The sequence below is a fragment of the Colossoma macropomum genome, unplaced genomic scaffold (assembly GCF_904425465.1).
Source record: "Colossoma macropomum unplaced genomic scaffold, Colossoma_macropomum, whole genome shotgun sequence".
Classification (NCBI taxonomy): Eukaryota; Metazoa; Chordata; class Actinopteri; order Characiformes; family Serrasalmidae; genus Colossoma; species Colossoma macropomum.
This window is the reverse complement of record NW_023494807.1, coordinates 5,275,225-5,297,286: the sequence shown is the minus strand read 5'-3', so window position 1 is coordinate 5,297,286 and position 22,062 is coordinate 5,275,225. Positions and strand designations below refer to the sequence as shown.

General features: G+C 39.5%; 1 protein-coding gene across 1 annotated transcript; it reads left to right on the top strand.

Annotated features, from left to right (window-relative positions):
• Positions 1-300: 300 nt before the first annotated feature.
• Positions 301-17,063, top strand: zbtb47a (zinc finger and BTB domain containing 47a). The gene is made up of 7 exons (XM_036556285.1): positions 301-690; positions 5,563-6,094; positions 8,526-9,283; positions 13,144-13,291; positions 13,375-13,490; positions 14,071-14,215; positions 16,189-17,063. Exons 1-7 carry the CDS (start codon positions 688-690, stop codon positions 16,527-16,529), a joined length of 2,043 nt encoding a protein of 680 aa, XP_036412178.1. The 5' UTR covers positions 301-687; the 3' UTR covers positions 16,530-17,063.
• Positions 17,064-22,062: the final 4,999 nt, after the last annotated feature.

Here is a 22,062-nt window from a genome sequence, read left to right as displayed (position 1 = left end):
GTATTTTTTTATGTTAGTTTTTCATTTATAAATTAAATTTAAAGATGAAAAAAGAAAAAAGGAAAAATGAACGAATGACGAGAAAGAGCGAAAGATCCACCGGAGGTTCGTTTGAATGAATTTCCCCGAAGCATCGCGTTAGTCCGCTGTGTTGTGCTGCCCCCGTGTGGAGCGGATCGGCATTACATCCAGCGCGCCGGTCGTGCTGAACCGGTTCACTCCGCTATGGACTCACTGACCCCGGCAGCCTCGCTGAGCTGAAGGCTGCCAGTGCACAACACCAGGTGCCGCGGACAAACGCGCGTTTTGACACGTTCAGTCCTCTCTCTCCTTCAAAACACTGCCCCTGTCCATTCCGCACCGAACCAGGACACCCGAGCCATCCCCGGCTTTTGAAGCCTCCCGCACCAAAAGCATGTCTGGATTATGGCATCCCTGTCGCTTTAACGCTCCAGACGGAGCGCCCCATATGATTTTGGAGCTCCAATCACCACTTGCCCTCCGCCAAAGGCAGCCGCCGATCACTCTGCATGCAAACATGGCGAGAAAGAACCGCCGTCCGAATCAAAGGACGCCGTTTAAATACAAAGAGTAGCCTTTCTGTTCTGTTGGACAGGAGCCGTCCGAGCGCTGAGGAGGGGGAACCAAACGGAGCTCCTTGGAAGCAGCTAACGCCTCCGGATCGCAATGGTAGCGGCTCGGTCTCCTCTTTGATGTGTCGTTCTTGGTTGGTCTGAGATTTTGGGAATCCCGTTTAGGCCTCTGCGTTTCAGACAAATCCTTCATGCCGTCAGTGTGGAGGGTGGGATGGGGCATATCTCGCCCCCAGCTCAGCTTGGTTGTTAATCATTTTCTCACCATTCAGCGCTGTGTAACTTTTTCTAGGTTGCACCCTCTCTGAGCTCTGGGTAGTGAAGGTGCGCGACGGTCTCCATAATTACCCTGTAGATTCTAACAGTTTTACTCGGTTTAGTTAGCCTGGTTTAGATTTTGCCTTGGTACAAAAGTCTTCACACTACATTCCCATCTTCAGATCTTCAGCCTAGAGGCACCAAACTTGGAGAGAAACTTCAGAATGTTAACTTGCAGTTTTGTATTTACCTCAGAAATACAGTGTCTGATTAAAGGGGAACGTCACTTATTGTTCAGCACTTCTGAATAAATCAGTTGTTGGGATGTAAACAGTCATTCAGGGCAGTTTGTCTGTAAAATGATTCTTTGTAGAGAAACTTACCGACTGAGATTTCTTTACAGTGGCGGTGATGGGAACCAGGGGTCACGATGATCCACAATCACCAGTGAACATACATGTGCCTTCTGAGTTTTTATATATAATATTGATGGTGGTTAATTTTTTAAAAATGTATTTTTATTTGGGACTGTTTTGATTTACTACACCCTGCCTGGATCTCTGTGCCATGGATGCCTTTTAAAATGTGCTTTAGGCCAAAATCTTCTCTCAGAACAGCATCTGAGACATCAGGCAACATATTTGTAACTGTTCCATGTAATAACTGTTTGTAAGGGAGCTTTTAAAGGCAGACATCAGGTTTCTGTCACCACCACTGAACCTTAAACCAGTCTGAATGACTTTGTTTACATTTTAGTGACTTAATTTTACAGACATTTTGTAACATCAGTGAAATTTCTCTTTAAGGTATTCTTGTTTTCATCAGAAATTTTGTTTTTGGAACAGATTCATGATGTATTCTAATCAACAAAACAAAAAACGTTCCACATCGAGAATGCTTTGTGAGCCTTCAAGGGGAATTCCACCCATTTTTCAAAATTTCTGCATAATTCAGTCGTTGAGATGTAAACAAAGTCATTCAGAGAGATGTGATGTGAAATGGTTAATTGTAGAGAAGCTTACAGAGGTAATGATGGCAACCAGGGGTCACAGTGCCTACAATGCAAATATAGACACTTTATTTACTATCCAGAACCACCAGTGAACCTACACGAGTCGTCTGAGTTTAGATGGAATGTAGATGATGGTTTAAAAAAAAAAGAAAAAGAAGTTTTCTTTGGGGGGTGGTTTCCCCTAGAACACCCTTCATGTACCCCTCCACCGTGAATGGATTACATAAATTGTTTTTACACTGAAACCTTATCACAAAACTAGACATCAGACTATATGAGTATTCAAAACCACTTCATGTAATACCTTTCTGTGAGGGAGCTTTTAGAGGTGGACGTCTGGTTCCTATCACCACCACTGTGAACAGTCCTGACTTTGTATGTTTCTCTAGAATGGAGCATTTCACACCAAACCACTCTGAATCACTTTGTTTACATGTTAACCATTAAATCATGCAGAAATGTAAGAAATCGGTGGAATTCCCCTTTAACCTTCTGTAGACACATGTCCGCTTACAAGTGCTGACATCATGCTGTGTGCATGCATTTAAGAGTCATCTAAAGTGCCTCATTCACAAGGTCACTGGGTTCAGATGCTAAAAATGCTCAGACTTAGCCCTCTAGTAGTTTGAGCGGATTGCCAGCACACTCAGCATCTTCAGAATTAAAGGGGACTTCCACAAATGTTTCAAAATTTCTGCATAATTCAATCACTGAGAAAAAAATGAAGGAATGCATTGCAGAGAAGCACACAGCTGTTATGGGTTTATCCATGGGCTGTTTTTGATTTGTCTATTGATCGAACTAGGGCTGGGCAATATGGCGATATATATAACGCTATCATGATAAATTATGGCACAATACATTATGCTTTTCTGAACATATCGTGCATATCGTCAGTGTCTGTGGAACACTGATCAACTACCTGTTTGATAATAAAGAGAGCAAAATTAGTCCCATTTAACTGGATTTAGTGCAACACTAGGCCAAATATTGAATAAAAATCATTGTATTCATAGTTTTTTATAGCATGAGCAGTATATATTATAGTGTAGTAAAAATGTAGCATTGCTGTTTTTTGTGCTCCACCTGGTCAGATGTCTGAAAAAATAAATATTGTGGTATATGGTGTATCGTGAAAATTTCTTGAAGTATCGCAATATTGCAATATTTTTGCCATATCACCCAGTTCTAGATCAAACCGTTATGCCTTCCATGGTTTCCTCTCACTTTGGTGGTATTTTCAAAATACTACCCCACACATTCCACACCAAACCTAGACGATCGAACCAGCGCCAGTTTCTGAAGCCTCTTGAAAAACGTGGGCACTGACAGATTTCTTTACACTGGTGGTGATAGGAACCAGGGGTCGCCATGTCTACAACACAAATATAGCTATTTTATTTACTATCCAAAGTGACTAGTGAATCTGCACGTGTCTCCTGAGTTCTTAAATGTAATGTTGATAATATTCATAATGGTTAAATAATGGCAGCTCTCTGGGTGACATAATTTAACTTAACTATAATTTATGTCTCAGGCCACAAATTCAGTATAATTTTGTGCAACTTTTACAGGCATTAAACTCTTCAGACAGTTCTGGCTGTAAGCTTCTCTTGAACAGAGCATTTCACACCAACCTACTCTGAATGACTTTTACATTTTAACCACTTAATTATGCTTTTTAAAAGTGGAGTTTTCCTTTACATCACAACTGTTTGAGCGCTCCTCAGTAGGAGCCTATTTGCTATTGTATCTGTCTTTATAGAGGAGCTGAAGGGAACCAAATAGAAATGATTGGAATCAAAACACTGTTTTCTAGATACCAAAACAGGAGTGTCGTCTTCATTCGGATCTTTTTATCACATTCAGCTTATCGGCCTCTTTTTCAGTGGTGCTGTGGTGGAGTACAGTGAAGTAGGCGTAAATGTCACTTATTTCTGTGCTGAGTTATGTGGGATTTAGAGCCGAAGGCAGTGTTTGCTGTAAGAATGTGACTAGCCGTTGATAAATCGTGATTGTATCAGGGGCTGGTTAACCATTTATCTGTTGGAGGAGCTGGGCCTTGCTGAAGGCAGAGCTGAAAGATTAATCCTTTTTTATTGAAATTGCAATTTGAAGTGCAACTTTCAAATAAGAGCTGCTGTTTTAGCTACAAGAGGAAAATTCATGAACAAACTTCAAGTTGGCTTGACAAAAACAGCTAAAAACGCTTGGAAAACATTTAAGCGATTGAAGATAACTGTCAGTTGTTTTTCCAGGTAGCTGCTAAGGTGTTGCTAGATTATTGTTATGTTATCCCAGATGATTGCTAAGGAGTCACAAGGCCATTACTATGGTGTCCCAGATTGTTGTGAAGATGTTGCTTGGCGATTCCTGTCGTTCCAGGTGGTTGCCGAAGTGTTTCTAGGCCAAAGCCATTGTTATGGTGTCCCAGGTGGTTGCCGAAGTGTTTCTAGGCCAAAGCCATTGTGATGGTTTCCCAGGTGGTTGCCGAAGTGTTTCTAGGCCAAAGCCATTGTGATGGTTTCCCAGGTGGTTGCTGATGTGTGGTTAGTCCGTTGCTAGGGGTTCCCAGTGTTGCTAGCTAGTTGCCTGGTACTCCAGGTGGTTGATAATGTTTTGCCAGGCCAGTGCTGCGTTACCTTAAATGGTTGCTAAAGTGTTGCTCGGTGGTTGCTAAGGTGTTGCTGTGTTATTACAAGTAGTTTCTAAGGTGTTCTAGACCGTTGTTCGGGTATCCTTGCCAGAAAAACTGGATATGCTGGTCTACTTGGTCATAAAAACTCTTAATTTATAGGAAAAATTTCAGTTTAAATTGTATTATAGGGCCAAAAAAAACACAATTAGATATTTTGCCCAAAGAGCCATATAGATAATAAATGGCTAGTCTAAAAATAAAACAATGTGTCTAGCCCTCAACATGGTAGGATGGTCGTTTATGCTGCAGGACTGAAGGACATTTAAACAAAAAGCAATCTGTGTTGCTTTCTTCTCATAGCCGGGGATGGTCAGTCCATTTTCATGCACAACATAATGAAGAGTGACCTCAGTAATCAAATCTGTGCAGTGATTGACAGCCAAGAGGTATGAAGGTATAGTCAGCAGTTATGTCAGTAAACACAGTAGCACACAGGGGTTAACTGCACAATCCTTCTTCTGTTAATAATAATAAAAAATATTGTGCTACAGTCGTGTGCAAAAGTTTGGGCATATTTCGTGTTTTGTTGATTTTTTTTTTTTTCCTAAGTGAAAATAATTTGAATGCATTTTAATGCATAATGACTGTTTATTCGTGGAACTTACCAAATTGAAAAAAAAAACACTTAAAATTTGGGCTGAGGTTATTGAGGGTGATTCAGTCTGGACTGTTTTTTGAATGCGGCACTAAACTGGAATAGAGATAATTTACCTTATATCGGTCTTAAAGGCACAGTAACAAAAACGGCTGATGTAGTTTTATATATTTAATAAGGAGAGGTTGGAAAATGGTCATGTTTCAGGCATCAGGCAGAGCATTCATAACCATTTCATCCAATAACATTTTGTGAGGTAGCTTTTAGAGGTAATATGTCTGGTTCCTATCACCACAACTGTGAGCAATTTTGACTCATTTCTCTAGAATGAGAACCTCTCTGAATGACTTTGTTTGCATTTGTTTACATATTTGTTGCATCCCTAAACATAAACTTTCCTGTTTAGCTGATAGTGGAGAAGACTGCTGACCTCCCGTCTGTGGAGTACTCTGTGGTGGAGGATGTGGCCCTTCACTGCACCTTCCTGATGGACCGTCTGAACGAGCAGCGCCTGCTGCAGCCGGACCTGTGCGACGTGGACATCGTGCTGCTGCGCCACAAGGCCACCTTCCAGGCCCACAAGGGCGTGCTGGCGGCCTACAGCCCCTTCTTCCACTCGCTGTTCGCCTCCAGCAAGGAGCTGCAGCGTGTGGAGCTGTCGCTGGAGGCGCTCCGGCCGCAGGGCCTGCTGCAGATCCTCAACTTCATCTACACCTCCAAGCTGCTGGTGAACAGTGGAAATGCACAGGACGTGCTCCGCGCTGCCACCGTGCTGCAGATGAGCAACATCGCCTCGTCCTGCCGCGAGCTCATCTCCCGTGGCTCGCTGCACGCCCGGCCCACTCCAGCAGATCTGCCTAGGCACCAGGATGCTGACGACAAGGCCTGGAGCAACGGCAACAGTGGCAATGGAGGCAGCGGCTCGGCGGGCTCTGCTGGTAGGACTGGGCAGTATGGACAACAATCATGATATGTTTTTCCATGTTGTTTGATATCTAGAATATTAAATACATTTCCTAATGCTCAATAATAATTTGGAGAAAACAAAAATACACAGTATATATACTCTTTAGAAATACCTAGTTTTCTAATTGGTCATAAAATGTGATCTTCACAAGCGTAGACGCACATAATGTGCTAAAGCTAATGACACAGTTATAATCCTGTGTGTCTTTATTGTGCACACCAGCTTAACATTCACAGTACCAGTGGAAAAAGTAAGCAAACCCTTGGATTTAATAACTGGTCGACCCCCTTTGGCTGCAGTGACCAAAAACAAATGCTTCAAGTATCTGTAGATCAGACCTGCGCAGTGTGCAAGAATAATACTGGACCATTCTTCCTTAAAGAACTGCTTTAGCTCAACCATATTCTTTGGATATCTGAAGTGAATGGCTCTCTTGAGGTCATTCCACAGCATCTCTATTGGGTCTGGGGTCTGGGGTCTGGGGTCTGACTGGGCCACTCCACAAAGTGAATTTTATGCTTTTTTAAGCCATCCTGTAGTTCATTTACTTTGGTGTTTAGTGTCATTATCCTGCCATATCACCCAGCTTTTACTGAGCTTCAGCCAGCAGACAGCCACCCTGACACGATCCTTTAGGATACTTTGATAAACTTAGGATTTCATTTTTCCCTTGATTATGGTAATCGGACCAGGCCTAGAGGCAGCAAAGCAGCTCCAAATCATAATGCTCCCTCCGTCATACTTCACTGTGGGGATGATGTTTTCATGTTGGAATGCAGTGCTCTATAACCTTAGTTTCATAAGTCCACATAGCATAGTCCCAGGAGTGTTTTTTAAATGTTTGGCAATCTCCTTCTTCTGTGGTGTCCTATCATGGACACCATGCCTGTTTGCATGTTTTTCGTATGGTAGACCCACCAAGAGAGATGTTAACCAGTTCCAATGGTGCCTTTAAGCCTTTAGGTTGTACTCTAGGGTTCTTTTCTACTTCATCGAGCATTCTGTGTTGGAGTGATCTTAGCTTTGGAGTGATCTTGGCTGGATGCCCACTTTTAGGTAGACATAGTTCTAAATTGGCTCCATTTAGAGATACTTTGTCTAACTGTAGACTTATGAACATCTAAACTATTTGAGATTACTTTGTAACCCTTACCAGCTTTATGGAATTCAGCAGTTATTGACTGTAGGTTTTCTGAGATGTCTTTTTTGCGAGGCATGATTCACATCGGCAGATGCTTATTCTGCATAGCAAACTCAAAATATTTGAGTGTTTTTATCAGTCAAAGTAGCCTTACCCACACCTTCGATCTCAATTCTTTGTGTGGACGCTGTGCAGGTTTGCTAACTCCTGAGTCCAGTTAGCTGTTGTTGAAGTCACATATTTTTTTGAATGATATATTCGGTATAAGGACAAAAACAATACTTTTATTTTTTGTGTTATAAGAGATTGTGTTTGTTCTTTATCACAACTTGGATGAAGATCCCACCATATTTTAAGATGACTTTAAACATAAATGCAGATATTTCCAAAGGGTTCACATACGTTTTCTTGCCACTGAAATAATTTATTTTCAGATTTATATCTGTTGTTCACCAAGTTATGAGTTCTCTTTGAATTTTCTTTCAACACACTTGTAATCATCAGATTCATCAGCACGGAGAAGGGGTCCAAAGCACTACCCATGTTATGAAATGTTCATCCACATGTTGCATGAGGTCCCCAAATCTTACACCATGTAGCTTTTAAAAATCTCATTGTGGTGAGGAAATAGTGTGCAAAAAAAAAACCAAATATATATATATATATATATATATATATATATTCCTTAATTAGTTTGTAAGATGTATGGGCTTAAAAATAGACATGACTGTATTGGCTAGGAGATACTAAGGATGTAACAAGAGAACCAACTCATTAAAATCCACCTATTCAGCCTACAGCAGTTAAGCTCCGCCCATTCACACTGAAATTATAAAGGGTGTTTCTGTCCAGGCCCCTATTTTAATGAGGCAAAATATTTTATTAATTAATACAGTTAATTAAGACTTTTGCACATGGGCTTTTAATGTTAAAATCGTCATTCGTTTCCAAGACGTAGAGGCTTTAAAAAAAGTGGGAGTGGCCTTAATTTTTGCTATGGAAAATGATGCTAGCTAAAATTTAGGGATTATTCTTTGGTTTAAACATGCAAACAGAGAACATGTGCATTTTATGTCTTGCTAAAAATTTGAAAAAGAAAAAAACAAATTGTGCATTTAAACACTGAAGCACATTACATTAACATTATCCCCTGCAAATAAAAAGGTATTCAGTCAGAAACTTTTTAAAGAGGCAATTATTCTGTTTATGTGCATTAAACAACATAAAAAAAATAAATGATGGCCATCATTTTATCACTCAGGCCTAGGCACCAGCTTTTATGTGGAGATCAAGGAGGAGCAGGACCTGTCCAGCGCCAAGATCTTTGCAGGGAAAGGCGAGAGGAGTCCGTATGCTGTTCACATCGGAGATGGACAGGCGGGACAGTCATGTAAGGTGGAGGAAAAACCGGAGGTGTCAAGAGATTCCGATGACCTTGCAACGTTCAACAGAGAGCAGATTATCGTGGAGCTGAATCTGAACAACCAGACCCTCAATGTGTCCAAAGGTCTGGAAGGGGGCAGCTCTTCCCCTACTGCAACTCCTTCTGGCTTTGAGACAGAGGAGAAGGACAACATGGATTCAGAGGAAGAAGATGACCAAAGCGAAGGTGATGATGAGGCACCTGGAGGTACCAGCGAAGAAGAAGAGGCTGAGGTCCTCAACCTGCCTGAGTTCCTCCCTCAGAGGTCGCGCAGACAGACCAGGACCTCCATGGACACCATGGCGACGGTTACTATGAGAACGAGCATGAGAGTGAGGCGGGGTGGTGGCGGGAGTAGGCGTGGTGAGGAGGAGGAGGAGGAAGATGAGGGTCTGGGGCAGGACGCACAAATGAAGGAGAGGCGGAGCTTCCCATGCATGAGGTGCCCGCGGGTCTTCACCAGCGGCTGGGACATGGAGAAGCACGTGAGCGTCGCACACAGCCACATGCAGGTGTGCGACAAGTGTGGCAAGCGCTTCCTTTTGGACAGCGAGCTGGTGCTGCATCAGCAGACTGACTGTGAGAAGAACATACAGGTATGAATTCACACAACTGCCCAAATCACAGTCAAAAAATATAGTAGAATTGGCAACCGTACAGAGCCGATGGCTCCATGTAACGATGTAAACGTTGCCGTGGTAACAGCATAACTTGTGTCTGTGGCGATGGTGGTGCCACTATTTCATGTAACTCTAATGTTTCCAATGGTATTTGACATTCATGACTTGATGTACGTTCACAGGTATGCCTTAACTATGAATATGACCGTTCAGCACAATAAAAATCCAACATATGGTTTATTCCACCCCCACCATCAACAGCAAAAGTTGGGAAAATGGAAATTGTGCTGGAATGTTCCACATCACAGTTTACCACTGCAGCTAGTGGAACAATGGTGCTAGCAGTGGCCGAATTTTCAATTGCTGCTCCAGTAAAATAACAGAATATCCAGTTTGCCATCTACTGCTAAAATATGAATGCAGCAAGGTTACCCTCAGATACTAGGTGTGGGCTACGTTACTATAAAGCTGTGGTTACATGGTGGTAGGAGGTCGATGACAAACCAGATATTCCATTGTTTTCGATGAAGCAGCGACTGCAGAGTACCGCGGTGAAGTCATGGTTGTAGGAACATTTTGTCATGTTAGCATGTTGGCATTGAAAATGCCTTATTCCATACCTCAAAGCAGTACATGACCAACAGCAGCACACAGCTGTGGAGACAAAAATGGTTAATTATCAGAGGACAATTTTAGCAATGGCGATTCCTTATTTAAGGTCTGCAGCCAGGTGCTATCGGAATCACTGCTCCATGGAAAACAAAGGAATATCCACTTTGCTGTATGCCGCCAACATGTAAACGCAGTATCAATACTCCAGGTTTCTCAACTTTTGCCTTCAACTATGGCAGTGGAATAAACAGAAACAAACCAGAGGCCATGGTTGCCGAGCATCTCATTGTTGAAGTCCAGACGCACCAAGTGTTAAATAATCAATAATAACAGAGTACAGAGGATTCTCCTTACTGTTTTTCCCACCTTAAATATACAGTTAACACTGCTAAAGCTGTACTTTGATATTCCTCCATTTTCACCAGTGGCGCTGTCACCATGGCAACATTTTCAGGGCTGCATGTCGCCGTTGCCAAGGCACGAAACTATCCCTTTTTTCGATGCCAACATAAGCTCCCCGAAAAAAAAAATAGTCACCTTGCGTGTTTAAGGTGGTGGTAACTTCAGGCTCCTGCAGATGGCATTGCACAAGGATAATCTGGCTATAAATAGCTGCAGGGTGGGCGACAGGATTCATAGATTGAGAAGAGATGGTACAGTGCAGTGAATGTCTTGTTCAATGTGTGGAAAATGGGTCGCAAAGCAGATGTTAATAATTGGGGAAAAAGGAGTGGTTGCATTTGGGCAGCCAAAAGCCATAGTGTGAAGGAAGTAGCTGAATTTGCTGGTGTATTGAAGTGTACAGTCATATAGGTCTCCCAGCAATGGCAAAATCGCAGTCTACAGAAAATTCTCGTCAGAATTGTGTCTGAAAGACGAAACTGACAGACAGGGACCGCTGGTGTATTTCATGGCTTGTGAATAAAAATCGCCTCACTTCCAGGCAAGAATTGCTTCTAGAAGTCAACGCAGGTCCTTCACAATCATTTTTTGAAAGAACACAGTGCCTAAATTGAGCTGCTGGACAACCCGCACCATGGGAGTTGAGAGATTTATTCAGCAGCCTTTGTATTTATCCAAGCATTCTTCGTTATGGAGCGTAGCGTGGGCATCTGAGCACTTGCAGCTCTGTCCAACAGCCAGTTCTGCCCTCACTTTCACAGCACAGCCATTGGGGCTGAGCACTGGCAGGCTTGGGAGGCAGTGCTGCCGAGAGTGGTGCTGAGGAACTCACTGCTGGCCTTTTGGTGCCCTCTGGGGCACTAGGCAGTGCTTGGTAGCTGGTTGCTGGTCTGTCAGTTCCCTCTTGGGCTCTATGTGGTGTTAGAGAGCAGGGCACTGGCTATTAGTGCCCTCCTGGGCATTGATGTACTACATAAACAAAGTTTATGCATGCCATTTACTCCCTACTCTGTACAATACATATATAGAAGCTAAGCTAGAGAAGGTTGTGATGTCACAACCAAACAATTGTTATGACAAGTAGGAACCGAATCATATACGAGAAAAATTTCCCCTTCAAAAATGTCCCCTTTAATTTTGGCTTCCTGTACATTTTGTTTATAAAGCGATGATGTCATGCTAAATGATTTCACTTTGCATCAAACAAAATGTGTCACATTGTGCTGTAATGAGGCGAGAAGTGACAATATGTACATATAACTGACACATAAAACCACTGATGCACATCTTCAAAGAGGAAGATGTTTGTTTGTACTGGACTAACTTTATGCAAATGAGATGAGCAGCAACCATTCAGATTGTTGATGCTTGGCACAGTAACTGCTTGTGTCCACAGTCACACAGTGTGATTTAACACTGGAACGCACCTTGAGGGGAGATAACGGTTGATAAAAGTTTATTTTCATTTCGCTTTTGGAATGAAAACTGGTCTAAAATACAGCCGTATTTCCAAAAAAGTTGGGACGCTGTGCAAAATGTAAATAAAAATAAAATGCAATGATATGCAAATCTCATAAACCATATATTTAAAGAAAAATACTACAAAGACAACATATCAAATGTTGAAACTGAGAAATTGTATTGTTTTTTGAAAAATATATGCCCATTTTGAATTTGATGCCAACCACACATTCCAAAAAAATTGGGACAGGGGCATGTTTACCACTGTGTTTCATCACCTCTTCTTTTAACAACACTCTGTAAGTGTTTGGGAACTGAGAAGACACTGCTGTAGTTTTGAAAGTATATACTGGCTTTTGAACTGTGTCCTGATAACAAGCTGAGGGGTCTTTAGCTCAGAGGACACAATGTCCATGATTTCCAAAAAGAACTTAAAATGTTGATTTGTCAGACCACAGGACACTTTTCCACATCACCTCAGTTCATTTTAAATGAGCTTGGGCCCAGAGAAGGTGGCAGCATTTCTGGATCCTGTTTATATATTGTTTCTTCTTTGCGTTTTAGAGTTTTATCTTGCATTTGTGGATGCAGCGGCGAACTGATTTCACAGACAGTGGTTTTCAGACATGTTTCTGAGCCCATGCAGTGATTTCCACTATAGAATCATGTCTATTTTTAATGCAGTGTCACCTGAGGGCCTGAAGAGCATGGCCAGCCAGTATTGGTTTTTGGCCTCATCCCTTGCGTACAGAGATTTCTCTGGATTCTTTGAATATTTAAATTTTATTATGTACCGTAGATGATGAAAAGCAAAAGTTCTTTGTTATTTTATGCTGAGTAACATTATTCTTGAATTGTTGCACTGTTTGCCTGCGCAGTCTTTCACAGAATGGCGAACCCCTCCTCATCTTTACTCCTGAAAGATTCAGCCTCCCTGGGATGCTTTTTATACCCAATCATGTTACTGACCTGTTGCCAATCAACCACCAGGTGTTTTTTTAGCATTCCACAACTTTAGCAGCCTTTTGTTGCCCCCATCCTAACTTTTTTGGAACGTGTTGTTGGCATCAAATTCAAAGTGGGCAATTTTCAAAAACCAATAAAATTTGCTGAAATAAGCACAGTTGAGTCTACTACGTTCAAGTCTTAGTATTATTTATTTTGTAATCCTGAAATCGGGGGGCTGCAGAACCCTCGGCACCCTCCCTTCCAACGTCCGTGTATCAGAATGCCTCCCACATGGTGTTGTGCCTCTTTCAAATTGAAGTAGCCAACTACATGTACTGTAGTATGTATATATTTACGTTAAAATCTCTTCTTTCTCATCATTTTTATTTTCTTTTCTATTTACGTCTCTTCAGTGTCTTGCGTGTGGCAAAGACTTCAAGAAGCTCTGGTCCCTGCATGAGCACAATAAAATTGTCCATGGCTACGCTGAGAAAAAGTTTACTTGTGAGATATGTGAGAAGAAGTTCTTCACTATGGCTCACGTTCGCAAACACATGATCGGTGAGTTACGCCTTCGGACTGTTCTGTTTCTTCATCGTGAACACATGACCTGAACTCTCCTAACCAGTTCTCTGTGCTTTCAGCTCACACAAAAGAGATGCCATTCACCTGCGAGACCTGTGGCAAGTCCTTCAAACGGAGCATGTCTTTGAAAGTTCATTTTCTCCAACATTCAGGAGAGAAGCCCTTCAGGTGTGAGGTAAAAAACTTTCCCTGGAGAAAAATTGGGCAGCATTTGACATACTGGATATCCAAATTACAAGTATCCCACGCTCATCAAAGAGTTTTTCAGAGAAGCACTGAGTTGTTACAGTGTCACCCTGAGGCAGACCAGTAGCTCAGCTCTTTTTATGGGTAAAAAAGGCTAAAATAAACAAATTAATAGTTATTTTTCCTGAATTCATCATTGAGAATATCTGTTTCCATAATGGGCACCATAACACCATAATATGTTTATTTTCAGGGACTTTTTTCAGGAAATTTTGATTTTGGTGTTATCGGGGGGGGGATCCAAAAGCTTAGTTATGGGGTCCTGGACCCCCCCAGCACTACCTGTATTTTGTTGGCTACCAGGCTAACATAGCTAAGAAGTGAGGAAAACTTATACTATGCTATTTTACCTGGTTGAGTTGTTAAGTAATCTCAAATAGACTTGCTAATGAGGTTTGTGTCACTGTATGATATACACATACGTGTGGTATTAGGGTAATGTTTGTAGCTTTTCTCATGCTTTAGAAAAATTTGCTATGCCAGTCATCTCTTAAATCCCTATTTTGCAGAATTGCAATGAGCGTTTTCAGTACAAGTACCAGCTACGATCTCATATGAGTATCCACATCGGACACAAGCAGTTCATGTGTCAGTGGTGCGGCAAGGACTTCAACATGAAGCAGTACTTTGATGAGCACATGAAAACCCACACAGGTAAGAGTTCGGGTCACACACAGTGTATTTGAGCCATTCTGTTCCAGAAGCTCATAGCTTAGTTTAGAATTAAAAACTGTCTTTCATGTTCGGACTGTGGTAATCTTTGTGTCGAGTGTTATGCAGCTCCCGGATATTGATTATAATGATGTGTGGATGTGTGGTGCTCTTTTCTGGGGACTCAGTAGAAAAGCTTTTTTTTAAGCCTGTGCATGTAGTTTAAAAACATGAAGCACACTGCAGAGGGTAGAAGTGTGCTTGCTTTACAGTTGCAGAATGTGTTTCTCCATAGACTACAATAAAAACAAGTGTGCTTGAGAGTTTAAAAAGCCAGAAGTAACAAGCTGTTCCTTAGAAATCAGTGAAATGATAAAGGTTTGATAACAAATGTGCTGCTTTCACATATAGTAACACACGTTTCAATCAATCAAGGGTGCATTTCCCAAAAGCTTCCTAATGCTAAGTACTTTGTTAACTCGAGTGTATGAATGTTTGTTAATTAGTGTTTCCCAAAATCCTTCTTAACTAAAGTTCTGCCCAAATTTGTATGTAAATTAATAACTAAGCTTATTTATTTGTTCTGCACCAAAAAGACCCCACTTTCAGTAAAAAAAGTATAAATAATAATAATTTAATACAGTAAAATATAATATTAAAATAATAAATATATACAAATAATATAATTATATACTACTGTTGTCATAGCCAATAAATATTAAGTTCATAATAATGCTATTAATAATAATAATAATAATAATACAAATGTACAACTTCTCTTACTAATAATAACATTGGGCCTCATTCACCAACCGTTCTTAGGAAGAAATTTCTTCTGAAAACCCACTTCTGCAGTTTTTTTACATTTACCTGTGTTTTCTTATTTGGGATTTGTTCTTAGGTAAGAACAGGATCTACACACACTCAGGAGCACAAAAGTGTGAACAGTTCTGCCCTTTAAGAACACATGACGAGTCTGACGTAGACTTTTTTGTAGGGTTTTTTTCAGGAATACAAACTTAGGAAGGTATTGAAGAATGAGGCCCAGTATTTAGGAAATGATATTTTTATTTGCCGCATAGTATTCTGGGGCTATTATTTGGGAACCACTGACAGAAGATTTCTTAATAATTACCTTAATGATACCTTGATAGTTGTATTAGCAACTATTAGCAAAAAATGCTAATTACACTGTTAATCACAATTTTTTATATGGCAATTAATTAACAGCTATGATTTGCATTGGTCCTAATATTGAAATAATGGTTACAATTTAGTTATTTGCAGTAAAATTTCTCATTTGGTGGAATTTGCTTTTAAATGTATCCAATCTCACAATAGTAACTACGAAAGAAGTTTGTGGGTGGAGCATGTATTGGTCAATGAATAAATAAATAACAGCCAGGTATTGTTTAAGGATTTGTGTCGCTGCTATCCTTTTTTGCGCTGACCCTATAATAATATGTCGAATAATAAATGAAAAATTTAGCAGAAACTCTGTTAAACTCTGTACAGTAACATTAGCTCCTCAGACCTCAGCTTCTGCATAATTGTGACTGTTCAAATACTTGTTTTTTGTAACACAATAAAATATTCAAATAAAATAGACATAATAGACAACAGTATCCAAAATAAAAATGTGTGTATGTGTGTATATATATATATATATATATATATATATATATATATATATATATATATATATATATATAATAATAGTAATAATTATTATTATTATTAGGAGAATATCGGGATATTATTCGGATATGCTTGCAAAACTGACTGATTCTCATGTCCTTCAATAGTTTGTTGTTATAAGCTAAGATCCATCGTTTTTGGGAAACTCACCCCACACTGTGTGGTTGGAACTCACTGTTACATTTGTAAACCACGTGTTGACACATTTCCCCCAATTTACATGTTCTTAATATTTTCCTTGGCTGTTAAACTGCTTGTGATTTACGATTGTGTCTTAGGAGAGAAGCCGTACATATGTGAGATCTGCGGGAAGAGCTTCACCAGTCGACCCAACATGAAGCGACACCGGCGCACTCACACCGGAGAGAAGCCGTATCCGTGCGAGACGTGCGGCCAGCGCTTCCGCTTCTCCAACATGCTGAAGGCCCACCGAGAGAAATGCTTTTCGGTCAGCAACCTGCCAGCCTCTGAGGCCTCTCCCACTGAGTATGACTCCGCGGAGTGTAAAGACACTGGCCTACCTGCTCATTCAGCAGCAGCAGTGCCGCAGTACCCCTCACACCTGCTTCCTCTGCCGCCTCTGTTCCCCAACGCAAGGACCGACTCTAGCGAGGCCTAGCTAAGGTTCTGTGTTCCCGTCAGGCTACAGGTACTCGTTGTGTAGCGTGTTAGGCTTTTCTATGTGTGTGTATTAGGGATGGGCATTTTCAATATTCATCAATAACTGAATAGTAATGTGATTATCAATCAAATGGACATCTTTACAGCACAACCACAAACACAAATACCCTATATGAAGCATAAAAATGATTCAGCAATTGACCTGTCAATGCTCCGCCCACAAAAGCATTTTGGATTGGTTTGTAGCTACTTTAGTACTGTTGAGCAAGCTCGACAGAATGTTGACAAAAAGCTCATTGAACCTAATGAAACATTTTTACTCACAACTGATTTTGTCAAAATACTTATAATTAGAGTGTTTTGTTACTTTCAAATGATGCGCATGCGAAGAAAATATCTTTTAGAAATTAATAATGCACTTTATTTAGCAGGTTGGAACCCTCAGAGAACAGAAAACAGATCCCAGCTTGTATTTAAACTCTGCAAGTATTGCAGTTTACTTTTGTGCAATTGTTAAGTTTTGGATGAAAACTTCTGGTGCCTGAATGTGGTAGACTGTAACTTAAGGTGGAATGGAAAACTTCAGCCTCGTCAGAAAGTGTTCATGTCCATCACCATTAGCTTAGCGCTAACAAACTACTAGAATTCTATAGAGATTCTACCACAAGTTGGCATTACCACTGAGGTGGCTTTTTACTGACATTTATAGCATTTTCAGCCTGAATTGAAGGCCTAGCTCTAATATTCAAGGTTCACCCACTGCTATTCCGGTATTTCAAGCTGTGTGTTACAATTCCTCATTAGGTTAAATGAGATTTTCGTTACCATTCTGTGAAGCTTGTCCAACCTTGCAACGGTGGGTATAAAAGAACCCTTTTTGCTATTGGTCAAAAGAGTAAATATATAACCGCAGTGCAAAAATATAAAATGTTGGGTCAAATTTTCAACTTGCTGTTTAGCTTTTTTTTCAATTGTCTCAACTTTGTTTAGTCAAAAGTTCTACTTTCGTGCATCTCAGTTCAGTCAAGAAAATTAAGTTGAGCTTTCTCAGAAAAAAAAAAAAAACAGTGGATTGTTACTCGTTTCCTCTCCCAGTGTAATCATTGCTAATTCCCACCCACAGGCTGTGACTCCCACTTATCACAGTAGAGCGTGGGGGTTGGGGGGGCTTCTAGGACTTCCTCTTCTCAGACTTCTGACCATAGAGGACTGAGACCCTATCCACACATATACGGATATTTTTGATAATGTATTTTTTTGCTCTGCATTTTGGCCTCACGTTCACAATAACACGGCATTTTAGGTGACTAAAAATGGATTTTTTTTGAAAACGCTCGAGTTTTGAGACCTCTGACTTCTGTGTTTTTATGTGGATGAAGATTTTTTGAAAACGGAGGAAAAACATTTTTTTTAAATATCCAGGGGCCTGTCTGAAAACGCTCTCCCCCGAGGCTGTGGCACTGTGTGACAGGGGGGTCGTAACCTGTGGGTGGGAATTACCAACGACTGTTAAACTGGAGAGAGTAAAAGTCCAGCAAAAAATTAGGCAAGTTCATCAACCAGAGTTGCTGGGCTTCTTCTTTTTTTTTTTCAATGTAAATTGTTACACCAAATTGCAATTGCTGCAATAAAACTACCAGTTAGGTGAACTTTTGAGGAAATATTTATTAATTTAATATCATAATAAATAAATAAATAAGCTATACAGCCAATTGACCTGCCATTTTCTTCTACATTGACTCAAGTCTATATTGAACATAATTCGAGCGACAACTCTGTTAAAGGTTATTACAAAAAAAAGACTTTACATAAACAATACAATCAGCTCCTCAAACCTCAGCTTCTCCGTAAAGTGCGAGAGATCAGACTCCTTTTTTTCATGCCCATCCCTAAAGTGTGTAAGTTCAGTCTCCTGACCATCTCTCATCTCATATCATCTGTACAACTACATTTAAAAAAAATCTGTCGTCTTTTTATATATAGTGAAAATCACCTCCACGGGCAAAAACGTGATTGTGCCATCTTTGGTATTATAGTACATAACTCTCAAATGTATAATGAAACAAAACTAGACTAAAAGTAACCTCGAGGTATATATGTATGTAATTATAGTTATATTTACTATATATATAAATATATATTCAATATACTACAGAGATATAGAGCTATAGTTAATGACATCACTTATACTATATGTCTAGTATCACAGACATGTTAGCATTCCACAGAAATCCAAGGTTGAAATGCAGTCTTCATTTAACATGCAGTGAGTTCTTCAAGTCTATTTTCATACTGAAGGTTGGGATGGAAATGAAAACCATTAAGTGAATGAATGTGATTGTTACGAAGGTGTGTTTTCTGTTGAAATATTCGTCTGTAAATGGATCTGTTTATTCAGTACCATCAGAGAGGAAAAGTTACGGCAAACTGAATATTTTGGATTGTCGCTTATTGTGTTTTTATTATTTTGTGAATCTATTTTATCTCCAAGCTGTTATAGAGACAGATATACTAACATTTTGCACCATGGCAAACCCTATTTTCGTGTTAAAAAGTAGCTGTTATACTTAATATACTGATATACTTAATAGGCGCTTTTGCACTTTTGCCTCATTAGTTTTGCATTTATAGGAATTTTGCTCTCAGAGCGCAAAATGGAAAGAGATTATTATAATGAAGCATCAAGTCTGATTTACTGAAGCTGATAGTAAATACTGAAATGTTGTAAGTGCTGAAGAAACACAGTTATTTATTTTTGATTATTCAGAATCTGATGAAGGAAATAAAAAAAAGCTAAAAAATACTTTTCCAAAAGCAGTGTTTTAATGTCATTCTCTAATATTGTGGGTTTATCTTACAGCTCTGTCAAAGAGCAGCTTTTTCCTAAGTAATGATTCAACAGTTTTTTTTTCCCAAATGATTGTTTAAAGCACATATTGAGCCTCTTTGACTCCTCAATCCCTGCTTAACCAAAGCTACTCCTTACTTTGTTATTTGTTTGCACTGTAGACAAGATGTTAAGCTCAAAATCATAGTGTTCAAAAATGACCAAATGACATGGTTTCCAAATGCATTTGGCACAGAACACAAGTTCAGCTCAACCCAACAGCTGAAAAATGAACTGTGTTTCAAAACAGTCAAAATAATACTAATTTTTCATTCTGATGTCAAAATAGCATCATATTTTCCATGGGACTACATACGTTTAAATAGTCGTATGCTTTCTCAATGAGTAATAACTCATTGTTTTGACTTAAGTCAAAATAAGTCATTTTTAGTCATCTGGAAATAAACAGGCTTTAATACACAGCATGTGAGCCAAACACATGCTAATAATGTGTTGGTCATGTAATAATTACAAAGTTGGACCCATGTTCATTTGCATGGAAGTTCTTAATAGATAACCTGCTAAACTGGCCATGAAAGTGTCGGTAGACTGTCAGTAATTAGTCTCTCTTAGTAAATCTGGCCCATATGTTAAATCACAAATATTGTCAGTTATTTAGTGTTTTACAGATTTTACAGGTTTGTTGGACTTTTTTCCATTTTCATTAAAACTACACTGTATGCGTTTTGGGGATTTGGAGACCTCTCTGGTCGAAATGTGTAATTGCATGCAACATGCGGAAGAACATTTTGTAAGGTCGGTTGTGCTTTGGACCCTTTCCCAGATGATTGCGAGCACGGTTTTAAAACATGAAGATGTATGATAGCCCAACAGCTCTAATCTCTAAACCATTATTTCAGGCTTTACACAGCGACTCAAATGCGCACCATAATTTAGCATTTTTTTCCCAACTTAATAATACTATTTCTTTCCATTTTAACAAAATCATAGTACATAGTGCAGCTTTAAGAAAAAGAGATTTTTTTTTTTCCAGATTTCAGTTTGTACAGAAAATAAAATATATAAACATAAAATTACAAAAAATAAGTAATAATAGGATGTTTTTATACAAATTCCCACTCCACTGGGATTAGATGTTTGGCCAAGATTGTGAAAGACTGTTTCTAATGCCAGTGCCAAGGCAATTCCCAACATCCCTCAAAGCAGACTGGAGTTAAAATAGTTTTCTATACGGTCATTTTAGGGTTTTCTCAATGGATGTAGCCACATGGTACTGTATGTTCGTATTGCTAAATGTGCCCATGTTAAAGAATGGCATATTCATTTGTTGAAGTCATGTATTACGTGAAAAGCTTTTATTTTTTATATTCTCTGTCCTAATAAAATTAGGCTAAATATAAGGGCAGAATTAGTTCAACAGTCCAGTGGTTTATCCTTCTAGTATGGTTGCACTGTGTGGTTTAGTGTTTTCCCTCCTCTAATACAGCCAATTCATCTAAATAGGTCTTGACAACTGGCCTGTCCGTGCTCCGTCCACAAATGCGCTCTTGATAGCTACTGCTAAGATTTTAACTTTCAAGTTAATGTTGTTAATTTTTGACATAATTAAAAAAAAAAAACACGTTCAATTATGCTGTATCTAAATTTCATTTAGATGAACGGACTTGTAGAAATGGTCCAACATAACTTACAATAAAATCTTAATGCATTAACTCACATTGAAAGTTAAGGTTTTTATCTTCTCCTTAAAAGTTACTTTTTTTGGAGATACAATGTTTTGTTGCAACAGTGGCGATATGATTCTTATGTTTCCATAGCTTTTACAATACCATGATTTTTAAACAGCATCATCAAATTTTACCACTAAAAGTGTCAGGTGATGCAACCACATGTTAATAAAAATATACTTTAAAATTATTTGCCACTATTTTATATCAGTATAAATTAGTCTGTACTTGGACACCCATATAAACTTTAGTCCTTGAACTCAGGTTTATGCATGTTTTTGAAATAAATGAACATTACTATGATAATAATTCTCTACAAATAATTTCCTTGCCTTAGTAATACACGTTGAATGGTTTTCCTGGGGTCGCACCACCTGACTTGACTCAAAAATGACAGTTTTTTTCAGTATTTGTGAAAAGTCTGCTGACCATGGCATTGCACCATGAAGGTCACTTGGGGTCTCCTTTATGGGGCAATACCCTGGCCACTCCTTCTCAAAATCATGTCAGATTTAAGGTTATAATTTCTCATTAGGTTGAATTGAACTTTTGCCGGCATCTGTAAAGCTCATCCAACATTTTCTACGAAAGAACGCATTTGTAGGTGGGACATAGCTGGGTCAGTCAGCTTCTATCTGAGTTCTATGAAGTATTATTAAAACTGATATATTGTCTGTAACATCAGGGTCAAAGACTAAACTACACAGTGCATGCGATTCCCCCGGGGGGATCGTGTAAGCCACTGCAGTAGGCACTTTAAAATAGTGGTTTTAACATGTTGTACTGTATACAGTTGTTATGGTGGCTTGTAGCCCAAATACATATGTATCTACTCTTATGTCTTTTATATTGTATTCCTTGTAAATTATAATGGCAGTCAGAGTATATATGCTGCTTTCTGAACATTGTCACAATGTCTTTGCCAGTTTGTTTTCCCCAGTTGAACTTAAAATGGT

Excerpts from the sequence above, each read along its gene's own strand:
- zbtb47a (XM_036556285.1), top strand. Across the intron at positions 9,284-13,143 it reads ACTGTGAGAAGAACATACAG|TGTCTTGCGTGTGGCAAAGA; the intron begins GTATGAATTCAC and ends ACGTCTCTTCAG. Across the intron at positions 13,491-14,070 it reads AGAAGCCCTTCAGGTGTGAG|AATTGCAATGAGCGTTTTCA; the intron begins GTAAAAAACTTT and ends CCTATTTTGCAG.